Below are 18952 nucleotides of genomic sequence, written 5' to 3'. Positions count from 1 at the left end.
TCCAGCGTAAAGGCCAGCCTTGGTGCGTCACAATTAATGCGCAGACGCAGGCTGCATCCCTAGACTGAGAACTACAGCCGGAAATGAATTAATGCGCCTGCGCATGCCCTATCTCCACTCTGGAGACGTGTACTATATCTTTATTTCCGCCCTGCGATTGTTGACGCCTACTGTTGCTCTGGCGACGAGATTTGTGACAGGAACAGGGGGAGAGGTTTAACCACGGACAGAGACGCGTATCAGAGAGTTCCGGCTCTCTTTGATCCCCTGTCCTCAGTGGCCAAGCTTGGGAATCTGCTTAGAGGCCAAGCTGGCGGTCCAGGGATTTAACCTGCCTGGCCCTAATTCTCTTAAAAGCTCTGTCTTCAGATGCCTGTGGCCGATCATTAGAGCAGGTCAAGTTCCTCCGCAGTGAGAACTATGCTTATACGGGGCAAGCGCCAGTTTACACTGGCGGGGGAGGGTTGACCTCTACAGGATCCCGAACTGGAAGGCTGGATCTGGCCCCTTCGAAGAACCTAAGCCAGCAGGTATTCATTCATTCAACAAACGTTTGTTGGGTACCAAAGAGGACCAATAGCTTGTAGTTAAATTGTAGGAATTTCTAGGTTAATCAGTCACTGTCTAAAAAGATAGTTACTTGTGTGTAGAGTGAAGGGTCAGGATCAGCAGCAATATGCCCCAAACTGACGCCGTACAAGTATTGTAATACTATCCCGAGATGTCAACCTTGAAAGGCTCCAAAGAGCATGTTTGGTTCAACCTTGCCCTCTATGAATCATTTTATAGAATAAGAAATGAAAGTTTGAGGTTTTAACAAGTACAGTTAATTGCATTTTAGCGTTATAATTGAAGAAAACTTAAGTTCTGCCTTCTGGTTTGCACTGCCCTTACAAATTCACAAAAACCAGACCTAAACCTAGTATCTCATCTTTGGTTGAAAAGTCTACTCTCATATAATCCGGTACACTTCATTTCAGCGTTTAAATCACGTTCAACAGCCCTGCCTAACTAGATTAGCAACATTTCTAAAACAGCAACTGATACTGTCACTTGTTATCTGTATTTAGCCTGGAAACACTTAGCATCACAATCCTATGAGGGGTAAATAGCTCTTCCCTGGGTGAATCGATTGAGTCCTTGGAAAGACTTAGTCTGTTAGAAGAGGTAAATCCATATTCACAATGGAGAAGTTTGCACTCCTGAAGAAATGTAGCCTCAGTGCTTTTGCATTAGTTGGGATGTGGAAAGATAACCAGACTAGTTCCTAATCCACATAATATGGCATGTATCTGAAATTGAGCCCTTCTCCCTGTCTCATCACAAGTAAGAGAACAGATTCCTCTGCTATTCAACTTAAGGCAAAATGGGCTAACTGGCTGTTTCTAATCATCCAGTAATGAATTCTTCCACAAGTTTCTGTGCCATCACTTCAGCTCCCTCCAGAAGGGTCTTAGCCTTTGATCTGTCAACTACCATCATTAACATCTCCATAGGAACTTCCTAGGAAGACAGACTCAAGGCAAAACATCACTTATTAAGACAAGCATCCTCATTCTGAGACAAAGCCATTCTGAACTACAGATTTTTTTCAGCTACCTGAATTAACAATAAGGAAAAGTTTTGCTTGGTGTTCAGCATATGACCATATTTAACCTCTCAATAGGAAATCTTACCATTGTTGGTTTTGGGTAGTGTGAGGCAGAACATTACTATGTGTAGAAAGTTCATGTGTAGAACAGTAGATAAAAGTTCAAGTTCCAGAGTCAGACAAAGAGGGTTTTGAACTTTGATTCTACCTACTGCTAATTATCTAACCTAAGACTGATCACTTAACATTTAATTCTTGCTTTCCTTCTTTTTAACAAGGTTTCTTTATGTAACTAGCCTGGAACTTACTATGTATCCCATAGTGGATTCAAACTTGCAATCCTCTCGCCTCTGCTTACTAAGTGCTGAAATTACAGGTAGAGACCACTATGGTCTCATTTTCCATTTCCATGACATGGAAATAACAATACCTGGATCACAACATTGTTTTGAATGAAATAATGTCAAACATTAAGCACTTAGCAAAGTCCAGAACCCATGGTAAATGTCCAAAAAATGTTTGCACTTGTTAATAAGTATTCATTCTGACATGAACTACCTCTGTTTCTCCAAATTAAGTTAGCCACATTGCTCCAATAATCTGGGCATGCAAAAGATGGTACCAGGACTGCAAATCAGATGTCTGGCAAAAGACAAATTAGGTTTAAGTTAAATCAGAAGTCAGAGAAGACCTTAGAGGCTTCATAACTAAGATGCTCCACAATATAAGATATGGGAGAGTTGGGGGGCAACAGGGGGCAAACTGACTTTTCCACCCTTTCTCCTGACAAACTATATTATCTACTATGACAAATACAAATCCTCTAAAGTAGAAAAAAGATTCCTGTAAAGAATCTCCCCCTCCCTCCCTCCCTCCCTCTCTCTCTCTCTCTCTCTCTCTCTCTCTCTCTCTCTCTCTCTCTCTCTTTCTCTCAGTTTTTTCCTTTGTATTTTCTCTTTGGCCTTGACTCGTTTGCTGCTGTCTACTCTAGCATGTAAACATCCACTTTTTAAACTTTGGTTCCACTTAGACCAAGCCCCATCTTTCCTTGTTCTCTAATTCAGCAAGTAAAGCATGGTGCCAGGTTGTGCTAGGGTTCACGCTGGGCAAATGCTGCATCTCTCACCTACGCCTCTAGCACTGGGTTACTTTGGAAAAAAACTAACGGAATCAAATCTCAATCAACACAAAGGGAAATTTTTTCAAGTATGGTGTTTTCTGATCCAGTTTCTAGTTGAGCAGCAACTGTCTCCAGTGAGCCTGCATCCCTTTATCCAGTCATTCCTGAAGTGTAGTGACTCAGAATCCTTTGTCTGCTTTTCTTCTCATCCAGCTCTTTGGGGGTCCCATAAATCTTGGTGGCTCAGCAATAAAAGTAGTTCAAGTGTTCTTGGAGAGGGCCTGAGTTCAGTTCCCAATATCCAGGTCAGGTAGCTCACAAACACCTGTATGTCCAGCTCTACTGAAATCTGACATGCTCTTGTGGCCTGTCTCCGCTCTCCCATGTGCCTACCTCACCCACTCAACCCCTCCCATACAAAATTGAATCTTAAAAAAATAAAAAGAGCCACATACAGCTATCACTGGACAGAGGACTTTGAAGCTCCTTTATTTAGTACCTACATTTAGTCTAAGTCTTACTCATTCATTGAAAAGTCAGCAACACCTATTTGAAGGAATGATGTATTCCTTCTGGGTCCAGGATATATCAGCTTATCAGCTCCACCTACTCTTGCAGTGTTTAATGGTAACTTGCAGGCACAGGAAAGAGATTGACAAATTAGATTTTATTCCTAGAAACTACATCAGGCCACAGAAATTGCTCATTGGTTAAGAGCACTTGTTGCTCTTGTGGAGGATCTGGGTTTGATTCTCACCACCAACATGGAGGCTAGCAACTATCTGTTCCAGGAGATCAGACACCTTCTTCTGACCTCCTTGAGCAACAAATATGCATGTGATACACACTTGAGCAAAACACTTGTACATATAAAATAATCTAAATCTTTTAAAGAGTATAATACTTTATGTATCAAATCATGCATGATTTAAAAATACGTTTTAGGATATATTCTTCCATGTGTGAATATCATGTGTCTTGATTTCAAGATAAGAAGAGGAGAGTGCATTTTTCGCTCCAGAGGCCTGTCTAGAGTAGGTACCAGGAGTTCATTGCACTGTATGTAATTCTAGCAGATCCACTCAATCCTGAGTTATAGCAATTCGGGGAATACCTTAAAGGATAACTTTAGTTATAAAAGACATTTTCCATATATTTGAATTTCTTACTTCTAAACAACTATGCTAAAGCTTATTTGACACATGTAAAGACAATACAAATGCTCTCTGCACTGTGCTCCTGATATATGTTCTAGAATCTAGAGACCTAATACCAGTTCCACCTGATCAGCCTTTTATAGGACCCACATTTTATAGGTTATCAGAATTTTGGGAGCTTTTGTTGTCCTGTGAAAACAGACGGGAATTTCTATAGTGTCGTTTAGATTGTAACCCCCAGAACACTAGCACTTAGCACTTCATTCTGTCACCCACTTAGTACTTAGTACCCCCAGAACTTAGTACTTCATTCTTAGCACCTAGTATTTCATTCTGTCAGCCATCACTCATGCTTCTGCTTACTAACCTGCTCAGCCATGCATTTACTAAGTGTCAAACACTGCTGTGGGCAGGGAGCAAAGCAGAGTTCTAGACAGACAAGACTACCCCTGAAACTGTCTGTGGTGGAGGAGAAAGTGAATAAGAATTATGCAAGATCCTTTCAAAGTGCTGTTCTGAAAAAAATAAACAAAGGTCATGTGGTGCCCTTATGATGGGGGTCTCTTATAGAAGGAGGGAAGTTTGAGCTAAGTTCTGACAACATAGTGACCAACTCCCCAAAAGCAGCCTAAGGGAGTCTGTGGGGACTACCAAAGGAGACTAGTTCCTTTCTTCTTATCATTGGATTCTTTGTGTCAACATAATGTTTGGCTTTGGACGTAAAATATATCATTGTTAACGTATATGTGCTAAATGTTCTTTGAATTACCTTAATTCTCACAAGCCACACTCCAGAAGAAGCAACCAGACAAAATGACTTGCCCAAGATCAGGAAATAGATTGACAAAGCCAAGAACTTGAACTTAACCCAGACTTTTGATCATGGATTCTATTTGTTTAATTAACTAGTGGGCCTTCTGGAACACCAGCACCTTCAATGCTTCTTTAAAAAAAAAAAAAAATGCAGTTTTCTAGCCTCAAACCAAACTAACTGAAATAGATTCTGAGGATGGGAATCAGGAGTCTGCGTTGCTAACAAGCCTTCCCAATGACTGTGTATAGTGAATTGTAGGACCACTGAACTTGGCTAAAATCCTGGTTGGAAATTTCTGAAAATTCCAGTTCTTTAAAACTTTAAACCCTTATAATGATCAGTTTAACAATGTGTTTCTGGAAAGAAGAAATCTCAGGTTCTCCTAAGTCTTTCAAGAAGACCAAAGAAAAATACTGTAGGACTAGGAACACGTAGCTCAGCTGTTAAAGTGCCTAGCTAGCAAGCAGGAAGCCCTGGGTTCAATCCCCAATCCTGAATCAACATGCCTGGCCACACATCCTATAATCCCAGCTCTCCAGAGGTAGAAACAGGAGAATTGGAAGCACAAGGTCATCCTCAGATACACAGCCAACGGAAAGCCAGCCTAGGACACATAGGACTTGGGGTGTGTGTGTGTGTGTGTGTGTGTGTGTGTGTGTGTGTGTGTGTGTGTGTGTGTAAACCCTCAAAAAAGAGAGAGAAAGACAGGAAAACAAAAGTTACTTTTGTAGATTCTTTCCCCTTATGTACTGGAGTGCCACACCCCCTTTGCCAATTCAAGTGAATTTTGAAGCCAGCATTTCAAGATGCACCCTGCCTCTCTGCCAGCCAGCCTGAAATGTGCTCAAAGCTTCTGAATTAAGTCACTTTATGTCCCACATCCTTTATCCTACACCCACATGCCAAAGCGTGCCCAGCCTTACCCATTAGTCCTTTAACTGGCCCTCCTCTGGGAGGTCCTCCAAATGGAAGCAGGATACAGCTGCTTTTTTCTTGGAAAGTAGGTTGAGGCAAGACATTCCCAGAGCAGAGACATGCTTATGCTGGCAGATGTCACCCCTCATCTTAGAGCTGTGAATACAGGATGCCCCAAATATTATATGGAGCATACTTAGTCTTAAACTTTGCTGTCTAAAATTCAAATTTAACTAGTCAGCTTGCATCTTGTATTTCTGGGACCTGGAAATCTTGGGTTACAATATTCAAGGCCCTTTTGTAGGAATCAACCTATGATGACTCCACGGACATCTAAACCATTTTCATAGGAGTATCAAAGGCAGATGACGCGTCTGTGACCTGAAATAGAGAGGGAAGCTCGGGAACATGAGCAAGAGGCAAAGCAGTTCCTTCACTCTTTAATTGAAGTAGAAGTGGAGGCGGGGCTGATGACATTCAAGTGAGGGACTTGGAGTTTTAAACTACCGGTCTCCTTCACTGTCTTCCTCGCTGTCCACCTAGGGTAAGTGATCCAGATTAGGAGCCTACTTTTGTGGGACCATAGTGTTCAGCCTGGAAACTGGCCCGAGGGAGCAAACAGAAGGAAGCACCCAATTGGTTTCAGCCCAGGAGAGGAGCTGGGCCGCGGGCCACCGGCGCCCATTTAGACCCCACTAGCGGTCCAGGTCCCGCCTCCGGCCCCGCCCCCTCTGTTATCCGATACTTCCCTGGGTCAGCTGGTTCTGGCGTCAGGCGGAGGGATGGGCTGGCTCAGCTCGACCCGGCAGGGCTTGTTTACTATGGCTGATGATCTGGAGCAGCAGTGAGTTTACTCCTGTCCGTTTCTCTTTCTGTCTCTGTCTATCTGTCCGGGCCAGGATCCGGGGACTGTCTGTAGTTGCGGACAGCTTCAGACTTCCCCGCCTTTCCTTTTCAGGTTGGCTTCCAGGGAGGGATGGGGTGCGCTGAGGAGCCCCGGGAGCGCTGAGGGATGAGAAGGCTGCGGAGCTGGGGGAGCATTGAGGGATGAGCTTGCGTTCAGCCTGGGGATTCTTGACTTTCCACTTAGTTTTAGCAATCGCCCCCTGGTAGCCTAGTTAGATTGGTAAAGCATGAGGAATAAGCTAGCTCTTCCTGACGCGGACGTGAGGCCACCAACCGGGTGCATGGTAAGACTTGCCCCGGGACTAAAGTCGTGGGTGTGAAAGGCCCTGAAGGACAAGGCATGGGTAGGCGAGAGAAGTCTCCACTGCGGTGGAATTAGTGTAGAACTGGCTTGCAAGCTCCTTTAGCCCTCGGCCGCCTTCACGTTCTGCTTGCAATCCTATTTGATAGTGTTCTTAATCATAAACACATGCTTACTGCTGTTGTTTCAGAAGTAGGTTTGTTAGATTTGGATGTGGGGTTACAGCTCACCTAAGGCCATCAAGTTTGAGATGCCACCTGTGTGATGGGGTCTAACAGGATCAGGAACAAAGTTGCTTAGAGGAGAATGACTCAGCTCCAAGGGTTTTACGGGAGCAGGGCCGTCCCTTGACCTAATATTTGTCCTTTTGGATCTGTAGAACACATAGCCTGCAGAAAGAATAACTTTGTAACAATAGTAAACAATCGCATAAGGGACTTACTGCCCAAGAGAATATTGCTTTCTAAGAGGAAATTTATGTTGCCTACAGTGACTTGGGGAAACAGCATTAGAGCCAGAAAAGACTCAGGTCATTCAGCTCCGTTTTACAAATAAAGCAACAGATGCTGATGCCCAGAGAAATTCAGAGACTTGCTCAATTACAGGGTTCTAGAACAGTTTCTCTCTAGAGCAGAACTGCTCCTATTCGCCCCATGAGAATGAGCAGCAGCAGCCAGGCCAGACCAAGTTCATGGTTAAGAGGCTTTGTTAAGAGGCTGCTTGCCTCACTTTCCCACCTCAGCTCTTACCTCCCTAATAGCACTGGCACAGTGTAACAGGCACCATGGCCTGTTCTCTTTCTGGATTGTTTTTAGAGAAGAAAGGCAAAGTTGTGCATATAGCTCCCTGTCCCCCACCCCCGACCCCTTCTGTGGACTGCTGCCAGTGTTGCTGTCTCATAGGGAAGCATTTCTCTGGAGGTCTGCTGTCAAGAGTTAGAGATGTGTGGGGTTCAGGTGTCACTGTCTGAGTTGTTAGAGTGTACAGTGCAAAGAGGAAGTCTCTCTTTTGAGACTGGCTCCAGGTATTGGTGCTTCATCCGATAAGGAATTCTGGTAGACTGTTAAAAGGATGTCCCTAGACTCCGCTTGACTGAGACAGCTTTTATCTGACCAAAGTCATTGATGTCCCCACTCCCACAGCAAAACTGGGTTTTTTTGTTTCTTCTGTTTTTTAATGGCAAACTTTCACTGAGAGCAGCTACTTACAAAATAGTAACAACATTCAGCCAAGGGAAAATAATGTTGATTTGGAGTTTATCTATATGCTTTAGATGTTAACTCACAAACTTTTTAGAAACTTAGGAGGTGGATACAATTACCTCCCCTTTAAGGGTAGAGAAACTGACAGAGAAAAGTAATGTGCCACAGTCTGGTAAGCGCCATGCTGGGATTAGAACTTTAGCTTCTGGCTTTAGATGGCACTCCCTTCAAAAAACAGTATCCAACAAGATGTGGTTTCATGTGTGGCCTCAAAAAGCTGAGGCTGGAAGGCCCACAGGGAAGGCATTCTTTTTCTAACTTGCTGTGTGACCGCTCTGTGCATCAGGTTGCCCACCTATGAAGAAGAGGCTAGACTAGGTGATTTCCAAGAAAACAATCAAATCTAAAATCTGTGCTTCACATGATGCTCAGGGTACCCATTGTCTATGCTATGAGTAGTCAGGATGGCTCCTCCACAGGATGCCATGTCTTCTTCTCATACCCACAAGCCCTTGCTGCAGTTTCTGGCCACCATCCTATTACCTTCACCTAGGCAGAGTTCACAAAAAGAGAGATAACATGCAAGACAGGAAAGGTAGAACAAAAACTGTGATTCACTGAGCAGTTACATTTGTGGCAGGCATCTGTCAAGGTTCATTATATGTCTGAACCTCAACCTCCCCCGCCCCCCATATGTTCATCACTGGTAAGTTAGTAGTTCAGACACAGGAGTCCTGTTTACTCCAGAGCTAGTGCTTGGAACCTCTTCTCTTCAGTGGCTTAGTCACTGGGTGTGAACGAGAAAGCAGGATACGTTATCAGTTTTACTCTAGGACATAGGCAAATTTTCTCCTCATTTTTCAGCCTGAAAAAAATGGGTCAGAGGCAACCTGTGTCTTTCGGTGACATGAATCCAGATATCCCACCCCTGGTCCTTGCCTGCCCCAGCTCTAAGTTCAGACCTGATGGGTCCCCTAATCAGGCAATAACAGTACCCCAAACTTCCAGAAGCATGCAAGACAGCAATGGCACAACAATTTGTCTGTTAATACCCTAAAAGAACCGTTCTGGGGGTGCAAAGAATAATAGAAATATTAGTTAAAGTCTCTCCCTCACTCTCTGTAATCTCCTTGAACATAAATTAAGATAACCAGTAACAAAGAGGAGTTGTAAAGCTCCAGGAAGATAATAAATACAAAAAAGTCAAGGTCTGTGTACAATGTATCTGCTATCTGTTAAGGGTCATTGTTCTCAATAGCCATTTGCCTAGGAAAGAGTAACAGTGTATCAGACTGCTTAGGCATTGCGGACACTGAAGACCATGAGAGACAGGCCTCCTAAAGTTAGGAAACACTTTGTACCCTGATAACTCTACGAGCTATCAGCAAGGCTGGGTAGGAACAGTGCCTCCTTTTCAGTGTTGCCAATAAGTGCCTTTGTGTCTTGTTGTAGGCCCCAGGGCTGGCTGAGTAGCTGGCTCCCCACTTGGCGCCCCACTTCCATGTCTCAGCTGAAGAATGTGGAAGCCAGGATCCTCCAGTGTAAGTAGAAGGGACAGTTTGCTGCTCCCCTTTAAAGGGACTGGAAAGGATACAGGATCTTCCCCAACCTGGGTCCACTGAGCACACTGATTCCTCATTAGGAGTGTATGGGTTAGAGGAAAGAAAATTAGTGACTTGAGGGAGATACAGACAGACAACACAGTGTTCCACGACAGCGGTCCCACAATGCCCTGGCCCTATGGTAGCTCCCTCCTTCCATATCCTACAGCTTCACCTTAAACCCTATACACTAATGTGCATTGATTCACACACACAGAGATTTCACCCCTCCCTTCCTCTTTTCCCTATCTCTTCTTTGATTTTCCCTCTCTTCTAAACATATAGCTAAGCACTTTTTAATTTACCATCTTCCCACTTGAGTGTCAGCAATCCTGTGTTTTCTAATATTGCTATTTCCTGCCTTCTCCTCAGGTGTAGCCTACCACAGTTATTTGGAGTTCACACAGATCGGATCTCATGATCAGTAGTGAAGAACAATACCCCATAAGCAGCAATAGTTATTGGTTCAAACAAGACCCTGAGACCATGTCTCTCCCCACACCTCAACCCCATCACGATCCTCTCCACCCTGCTGCTCTGCCCAGCTAGAGCTTCTCTCTTTGAGAACTTGAAAGAAACCACAGCTTTCAAGGCTCCATCCAGATGCAGACTGATTGACATAAGCAGCTCTTTCCATGTACCCACGATAGCAAAAAAAAGCACTGCCCTCCCTCAGTGTTCTTGGCTCAGCCTACTCCATCACCATCTCCACCTGGCTAGACCACAGTTCTCTCTGTTCATCTCCATGCACATGCAAATTTAAGAACAATGAGTTCAAGAGTTGTATAACATCAGGGACCCAAAGGGCAGTGGGCACATCATCTTGAAAAATGATATGGTCTCTCTTCCTGCCTATAGACCAAATGGTCTGTGAATTTTCCTTGGATTTGAATTCATTAGTGTATGAAGTATAAAAGAAAAATTATTCTGATACTTTTTAAGTCTTTTAGAATGACTATATAAAACCTGTTGTCACTGGGACTCTATCATTCTCAGTTCCCCATACTGCAAGAACTGGGGAACTTACAGCTAAGGAACAGACAGGGTCAGTGGGTGGAAATTAATAAAGACATCAAGGACGGAGAGTTTTTTTCTGAGTGGACTCAGCAAGATTCTTGCTGAAGAAAAGTCAAGGACTTAACACAAAAAAAAGTAGAAGCCGATTCACTGGGTCAGATCTAAAGATAGGGAACAAGGCACACAGTGACAATTCTTGCTAACCTGACTTAGGGTTCTGTCTAAGGCTAAGGAGGCTGAAAATGGATGGGGGCTGTTTTAATTTGCTTTTTTTGTTCCTGAGATAAAACATGGACCAAATCAAACTCAGGGAGGAGAAGTTTGTTTGGCTTACAGGTTACAGTCAGTCCATCGTGAAGTTTAGAAGCCAAGGCAGTAACCTGGAGGCAAGACCTGAAACAGACCACAGAGCACTGTGGCTTACTGGCTTGCTTCCCATCGCTTCCTCAGCATGTCGTCTTTTTACTGGTTTTTGTTTGTTCATTTGTTTGTGTTTGGTTTTTTACCCTTTTCTTTGAGACAGGGTCTTTCTATGTAGCCCTGGTTGTCCTGAAACTCACTGTGGAGATGAGGAGGGCTTCCTAAGATGATCTCTTTAGGAGAAGAGAAAACTGAAGAGTGTATTCCAGGCAAAATGTCAATGCTCTGAGGGAGCATTCTTGATGCTTCACCCAGGAATTCTTGTCTTCCCAGGTCTCCAGAACAAGTTCCTGGCCCGTTATGTATCCCTCCCAAACCAGAACAAGATCTGGACGGTGACTGTGAGCCCAGAGCAAAAGGACCGCACCCCTCTGGTGATGGTACATGGCTTTGGGGGCGGCGTGGGCCTCTGGATCCTCAACATGGATTCACTGAGTGCCCGCCGCACACTCCATACCTTTGATCTGCTTGGTTTTGGGCGAAGCTCAAGGCCAACGTTCCCAAGGGACCCAGAAGGAGCTGAAGATGAATTTGTGACTTCGATAGAGACATGGCGGGAGACCATGGGAATCCCCACCATGATCCTCCTGGGGCACAGTTTGGGAGGATTCCTGGCCACTTCTTACTCTATCAAGTACCCTGAAAGGTAAGGTGAAGCTACCCCTCTCCCTCATGAGCTGAGTCTGCCTTACTAGGCACATTCCAATATTTATTTCCAGTAATACTCTCATTCCCCAGCAACTTAAGAGCTATGGTACCTCCAAGCAAATACAGTGTATCCTCTGTTTATTGTTTCCGTTAATGTAGAGTTAAACATCTTATCCTGGTGGATCCCTGGGGCTTTCCCCTACGACCAACTGACCCCAGTGAGATCCGTGCACCTCCAACCTGGGTCAAGGCTGTGGCATCTGTCCTGGGACGTTCCAATCCACTGGCTGTTCTTCGAGTGGCTGGGCCTTGGGGTGAGTCACCTCCAGATGAAGGACTCTATCTTTAAACCAAGGCCATCCCATCCACCAGCAGAAGCCTTGGTGCATCTACCTGGTCTTTGTCATCCTCAATTGTTCTTAAACAGTAGGCCTGTACCTAACATTGTTCCTTAAAACCAATAATCAGGACCATGTCTCTGTTTTGGAGGTTTCAGGTGATTGATATATTCCCTCCATCTGCATCAGCAGATAGAACAGAATGGCTACCTTGTGTTGGCAGAACCCAGAGAAAGGAAGGGGCTCTGATGTGCCACTTCTCTGCTATGTGAATAAGTTTGTACGACAACCTGTTAGAGACTCAGGTGCAGTTGCCACGACTGGATCCCTTTCCACGGCTCACCAGCACCTGCAGCAAGCAGGGCTTAGATCCTCAGCTTCTAGCGTTACACACTGTGGCTGACAGGTCCCTCTGAGCCATGTCCTGCTCCAGAGACACACTGCATCTCCCTCTTCTGGATTTCTTAGCACTAAGTAGCTGTCAGAAGATTATGAGAAGAGGCAGGGCACATTGTGGTCTGTAGTGTCAGAGACTCTGCATGCTGTCACCTCACACTGCCTGTGTGCCTCCCTCTGAGGAGCTTTTTACACTGCTGACCTAAGAAGTAGATTCATTTGATTGAAAAGGTCTTATGTCTACAAAGAAGTGTTCCATAGTCGAGTATTACAGTGGCTGAAACAGAATGGCTCCTAGCAGAGTAGAAAGTGAGCCCTGATGTAAAAGTAGCCCAAGAGTTCTGGGACAAAGGGAGCAAGCAAGAGACATGGGTGCCAAAGGGAAGTAGGCAGACAGAGGGCTGACCTCAGAGTCCAGGGGCCTCCAGTGGACTCACTACCATCCTTCCTGCTCTAACCATTCTCCCCTCCCCTGGCCTTGGATCTGACCAGGTCCATGCAAGGCATCAGCTATGGTGTTGGGTGGCTGGCTTGGCAGCCATGGAGGACTGTGCTTGAGGGAGAGTAGGGCCTGTGGCTATATTCCCGATACTCCCCCAGATACCTCTCACAAACAAAAGGCTTGCCAGGACAGAGGAAGTGTCCAGTGGACCCAGTCCTCACAGTCTGCCTGCATACCTACAGCTTCTACATGCACTATGATGAAAGTTGGGGCCAGCGGTGCTGTTAAGGTCACTTTCCAAGTATTCTGTTACAGCCTGAAAGTGAGAGAGTGCTTGGGAAATGGTATGGTTTCATGGCTACTTTCAGAAAAGTAAAAAGCCGTAAGGTTGCGGGGTGGGGTTGGGGTGGAGAGGGGGCAGAATATAACTCTGACTATATTCAAAAATCCTCTCAACCACAGACCCTACAGAACTTATGAACCTGTAGGAAAAGTGCTGGGGCTTACTGAAGTGAAAATCACCAACTTCCTTGGGGACTGTCGCTAAACTCATTGGTGACCAAAAAATCAAACTCTGACATTTGAAGTCATCTGTTGCCTCCCAACAGGCTCCTGCATTTTTTTTTTTTTTTTTTTTTTTTTTTTTTTTTTTGCCACTGTCATGTTAAACCTATAAAGGAACTAAGTTCTTAGAGAGATAAACTGGGTTATGGATGTTTAGACATAAGTAGGCAGGGTTTCTCCTCTCTCTATATCACCACTACTCACGCCGACTGCTCCATGGATTTTTATTTTGTTTGGTTGTTTGGGTTTTTTGGGGGGAGGGGGTGATGAGGGTGTTGTTCTTTTTGTTCTCTGGCAGGGGCTTAAAGTAGAGTCTTACACATCCCCAGACTGACCTTGAGCTTGAAATAATTCCCTGCCTCTGCCTCCTGAGTGCTGGAATTGCAGGCACATGCCAGTGCCCAGTGTCATGTTGTTTTTCCTACTCGCTCCCAGGGCCTGGGCTGGTACAGAGATTCCGTCCAGACTTCAAGCGCAAGTTTGCAGACTTCTTTGAGGATGATACCATCTCAGAATACATCTACCACTGCAATGCACAGAATCCCAGGTGAGAGTGGGGGTGGGGGGGGGTGGGGAGTGGCTGAGAAGTCAAGCTAGAGCTACACAGTTTTTCTTCTTCCATATGACCCTGCCTCAGGGGACACAGGCACCCACAGGCGTGGTCATTTCCAGAGTTCCTGGGGGTGGTCACTAAAGCTATAGGAGATACTGGATTTAATTAAATATGCTGTCTCTAGAGGAAGGCCTCATGGCTTCCCTAGCAGTCAGCAGCTGCACGATGAACATTTAAAAGATATTTTTTAACTGAAAAACTGATAAAAAAAAAAATTTGGTGTTGGTTCTGGGTTTTATTTTATCGGCAAATGTGGGGGGGGACGTTTGTTTTTAAGGCAAATAGAGAAAGTGAAGTCTTTGCCCATTCACAACCTTCAGTTTCTAGATTTCCTCATTTTTAGTCTAATGTTTCATGTTATGTTAATCCAGAAAGACTTCTCGCATGTGGTCCTTTCTATACATATTATAATATATCTATAGAATACATTTCTGGAATACATTCAAAGAAAGAATATGCATTTATTTCAATTATACACACTTGGAAATAGTTTAGAATTGACTTAAAAATCCTTTACCTCTTTTAGAAGTATAAAGGTATCCTCAGAACTGTGAGAAGTTCTTATCCTGGCTGCTCCCAAGCAAGCCCCGCAAGCTTGCTTACCTGCAGTTTTGGCAGCATTGTCAGCCAGGGAAGTAATCCTCTCCCACAGCCAGACCCTGTGAGAGGCTGACACCAGCGGGGCATATTGGTCACACCACCCTGGAGACCTCACCCTGACCCTGCAGGAGGCTCAGAACTACCCACCTTTTTCCAAGGCTGTCCAAGTCGCTGTAGGCCCAGGGCTGTGAGGAAGATGAGGCTCGGCCTTTCACAATCCTGTGAGCCTTGTTCTCACTGCAGCAGGGGAGCCATTGCATGTGGGTATGCTGACAGCAAAGTCCTGCCCAGAGGAGCCCCAGCAAAGTGAGCACGCCCAGCTTCCTGTTGTTTGGCTCCGCTCCGCTTTCATGGGCTCACTGTCAGTCCTGTACCTACCTGAAGGCCCAGCTGGCACAATTCTGCCTTTCCCTTTGCCTGAGACCTTCTGTGCAGTGGCCTCTCAGTGTAACCCACAGAATATTTAATGTTGCTCCTTGTTTGTGTCCCAACCGAAGCAAAGATGCCATCGGGTGGCCAGCTCTCCCCATCCCCTCTAGTCACCATTCAGTTTTATAGCACTCCGCTCTTTTACTGTAGCTGACAAGTGTCTATAATTCCCATTGGTCCTTTGGAAACCATGAGCTCTGGCAAAAGGAAATGTTTGAGTGGTACCTTCTTCACTCCACCTAGACTTGGGAGCTCTACCTGTATCTTCATTCTTTTCAGCTTGACCTAAGGAAGTGTACATAGTTCCCTCCAGTTTGTATAAGAAAATCCAGGTGTATTTGGTTTTATGACTTGCGAAGAAGACTCAGTTTAAATTCATGTCTGACAGACTACAGAGTCTATGTTGCAGCATCTCATAGAGGTGCCCTCTGCATCTGCTGGAATGGACAGAAACCTGGAGTACAGCTACACCAAACAGCAGAGCCCAGGAGGGAACACTGTCCTCTGCCTCCCCCGCCTCCCCCAAAAGCTGCAAGCTAGTCGGAAGCCTGGCTCCTGTCCCAGCCTCACACAAACCTGATAGGGAGATAAAGCTCACATTTGTGGTGTCCCCCTAACAGAATCTGCTGAACCCCAGTCTCAAAAGCCTGATACATATTTTCATTCCTCATCCCAGTGTGTCTTTAGCAAAGTCCTCTGGGTACAGCCCTCCCTCTTCAGGGCTCACGTCTATATCCTCATCATCTTCTGAAGCTCTAGCCCCCTTTCATAAGCCTTGGGAAATTCTGAGTTAAAAGCACAGTTCTTATGATTATTTAGCCACTGCCTTCCAAAGGCATAAGCAACAGTGCAAGCTCCAGGAGGTCAGGCACCACATCTGTCCTGTGCCTGTGTCCCTTCCCCCAGCCCAAGTGTGAATCTATGCTGCCCAAGTCCTTGCTGCATTCTTGGGCAGCGCTCTATGCCATGCAGATTTCACAAGCATCCCTTAAGCCTATCCACTCATCTCCCAGTCTCATCACTATTTGATGAGCCAGTGCTGGCTGCCAGGAGATAACAAAGACACTAAGACCCAGCCGGGCCTCTGAAGACCAGCAAGCTGACATTTTGTTTTCCTGTCCATCCTACCCCCTCACCCCCACCCCTCCCCCTGCCATTTTGTTCTGTCAGTGGGGAAACGGCATTCAAAGCCATGATGGAGTCCTTCGGCTGGGCCCGGCGCCCCATGTTGGAGCGAATCCACTTAATTCGAAAAGATGTGCCCATCACCATGATCTATGGGGCCAACACCTGGATAGATACCAGCACAGGAAAAAAGGTGAAGATGCAAAGGCCAGATTCCTACGTCCGAGACATGGTAGGTTGGTTTGCTAAGGAGTGGGAGTTGAAGTGGACAGTGGGTGGGAAAGTCTCGGGTGACACAGGGTGATCAAAGTAAGGACAAAAACTACACAGATGAGATAGAGCAGTCAGTGGCTTTGAAAGGGTCCCCTCTGTGCTAGATAGTTAGGAATTTACTTTTTCTGCGCAATCCAGTTCAGCTAAAAAATGTGTTCCTGACCAGTAGCCAGGCATGTGCTTCTATTCCAGACCTCCAGCCTCCCCTACCCCGAAGCAGAGCTGTGAGCAGCATGGGTGGCAGTGAGGACTTCCTACACACTTGTGTCTCCTGCACCTCCCATCCCCACCAAGTCACATGTGGTCCTGGTTCCTGCATAGACCAAACAGATCAAGCAGGAAAAACACAGTGGATGGCTCCCTAAAACAAAATGGGCTTTTGACATTCACTGGTTCCCAAAGGAATGTGCAGTATCCAGAGAAAGGGTAGAGCCTTGCTCCTGAGAAGAGCTGAGGGTAACAGGCAAGCAGGAACTGGGGGAGAAGAAATGGTGGGACCATTGGGGGAGAAGAGACTTCCCAGTGCTGGGACTGAGGAGCTGAGATACCACTGTCATCTGTCCACAGGAGATCGAGGGTGCATCGCACCACGTGTACGCTGACCAGCCACACATCTTCAATGCTGTGGTGGAAGAGATCTGTAACTCGGTTGACTGAGATGCTCTGAGAGGGAGAGGAGGAAGCCGGAGCTGCTGCCATCTTTCTCCCTGTCTTAGTCAGAACCTCTGTCCTTTCCTCACCAACTAACATGTGCCAGCCAGGCAGAGTCTTGGACTGTCCCCAAGATAGGACCACAGTGAAAAAGAGCACTTCCAATCCCATGCTGAGGGCAAGAGGCAGAATCCACCAGAGGCCTTGAACTCCCCACCCTGGGGAAAAGTATAAAAGGGCTGCCTAGTACCGCCTGTTCTCTCCACACCAGGTGGTGACTATGAGGAGACTGTGTGAACCATGTCATCTCCCTGCATGGCCTTCCCTTCCTCTAGACAGAGGAGGGCTCCCAGCAGCCTTTCTAGTTTTGGAATGTGTCTGAGAGTAGTTCCCACACAGGAACATCTTTCTTCTTCATCACTCCACACCTCCAACCAAGCTCAGTTTCCACTCACCCACCAGGAGCAGCTCTGTTCACTTGCACAACCACTTCCATGACCTTGGAGGTCATATCCTAAGCTCTTATTGGCAGACGAGGCAAGAGATCAGGGCAGGATACAGCACATGATGGGTTCCAGCAGAATGGAGTCTATAGCCCAGCAAGCTTTGCATGCTAAGGTTCCATGCAGACACCACTGCTGTGGAGCTGATTTAAAGTTAACCTTGCTCCATATTCTAACCTGTTGTACAGGTACACTATTATCTTGTCCTGTGTCTCAATCCTGGTTGCCTAAGATGGGACACTTGAGTCTCTTCCTCTTGTTCCTCCCACTATGAGGCTCTGAGCCTCTTCTGTGCCTTGGGCCCTAAAGCCCCACGTGTAGTATAGAGCAAAGGTGACTGACTCCTGGTGGAGAAGGGAAAAGGCCCTTCTACCCTTGAGTCATGTCTGGATTCACAAAGTCCACAAGTATCCGCAGCATTTTCTACCTGGCCCTAGAGCTGAGCACCCCTCCCCATGGCTCACTGAGGAGCTTTAATTCAGCAGTTCTCTGTCCTTATCAGCCACAGAAATGCTTCCCACTGCCTGAACCTCTATGCCTATCATCTGTCACCATGGTCTCCACCTCACTCTGCTTCAAAATTACCCACCAGCCCCCTCCAATGACTCTCATTCCAGGTCCTGCACTAAGGCTCTGGGTACTAGGCTGGGCCTGGCCCTGGAAGCCATGCAGTTCCTGCCTCCTCCTCCACTTTTATAAAGCCAACCCTTTCACCAGAATAGTATTAACTCCTGGTGCTTTTGTACTACTGGTCCAGCTGCCTCGGGCTCCTTTTCTATATTAATAAAGAGTAAACACTGTCGGTGATGACAACATTTAATATTGATCCAACAAGAGCATTGAGTGGCCTCACAGCAGTCCATGCAGTCCACATACAAGAGAATGGAACCAACAAGGTACTACCCGTGGGCCACTCCCTCTCCCAGGTAGTGTACCTCCAAGTCCAGGAAAGCCAACTATCCTATCAGACAGCCTACCCATGGTGGAAAAGGAGTTAGTCCAGAGCACAGGTGGATGAACCTCAATCAAAAAAGAATTGGGTGCTCCGCTCTGCCCTGCCCTGTCAGCACCCTGTTAGCTAGGTATAGGCCTTCACAACTCCGTTCCCTGACTCCTGTTCATTCTCTCAGTCTCAACCCAGAAGTTCCTTACACGGGAAAACCTGGCCCTCTCCGCCTCTCCTACCTCGAAGTTCTTATTGTGTGTCTCCATTGACACTCAACTGCCCCTTTTTTAAAAACATAACTTGGGGCTGAAGAGAGCTTAGTGGCTAAGAGCCCCTGCTCCTTTTGCAGGGACCCGAGTCCCATTCCCAGCACCTATGTC

General features: G+C 46.1%; 1 protein-coding gene across 3 annotated transcripts; it reads left to right on the top strand.

The window, feature by feature from the left end:
* Nucleotides 1-42: 42 nt before the first annotated feature.
* Abhd4 (abhydrolase domain containing 4, N-acyl phospholipase B) lies at nt 43-18428 on the top strand. Of its 3 annotated transcripts, none has more exons than XM_034497959.2 (7): nt 43-530; nt 9459-9547; nt 11318-11690; nt 11852-12006; nt 13868-13979; nt 16245-16431; nt 17040-18428. In XM_034497959.2, the coding sequence occupies exons 2-7, from the start codon at nt 9508-9510 to the stop codon at nt 17127-17129; spliced, it is 957 nt and encodes a 318-aa protein (XP_034353850.1). In that variant the 5' UTR covers nt 43-530; nt 9459-9507; the 3' UTR covers nt 17130-18428. The 3 variants fall into 3 exon arrangements, with proteins under 3 accessions (XP_034353850.1, XP_034353849.1, XP_034353851.1); XM_034497958.2 differs by lacking the exon at nt 43-530 and adding an exon at nt 6322-6441; XM_034497960.2 differs by lacking the exon at nt 43-530 and adding an exon at nt 6421-6555.
* The last annotated feature ends 524 nt before the right edge of the window (nt 18429-18952 follow it).

This window comes from Arvicanthis niloticus, chromosome 3 (assembly GCF_011762505.2).
Source record: "Arvicanthis niloticus isolate mArvNil1 chromosome 3, mArvNil1.pat.X, whole genome shotgun sequence".
Lineage (NCBI taxonomy): Eukaryota > Metazoa > Chordata > Mammalia > Rodentia > Muridae > Arvicanthis > Arvicanthis niloticus.
Note: the sequence above shows the minus strand (reverse complement) of the source record. Positions and strands in the feature narration are given on the sequence as shown.

Coding starts and splice junctions, on each gene's coding strand:
- Abhd4 (XM_034497958.2), top strand. CDS start 6,380: ATGGGCTGGCTCAGCTCGACCCGGCAGGGCTTGTTTACTATGGCTGAT. Junction 9,548..11,317: donor GGAAGCCAGGATCCTCCAGT/GTAAGTAGAAGG, acceptor TTGTCTTCCCAG/GTCTCCAGAACAAGTTCCTG. Junction 16,432..17,039: donor ATTCCTACGTCCGAGACATG/GTAGGTTGGTTT, acceptor ATCTGTCCACAG/GAGATCGAGGGTGCATCGCA.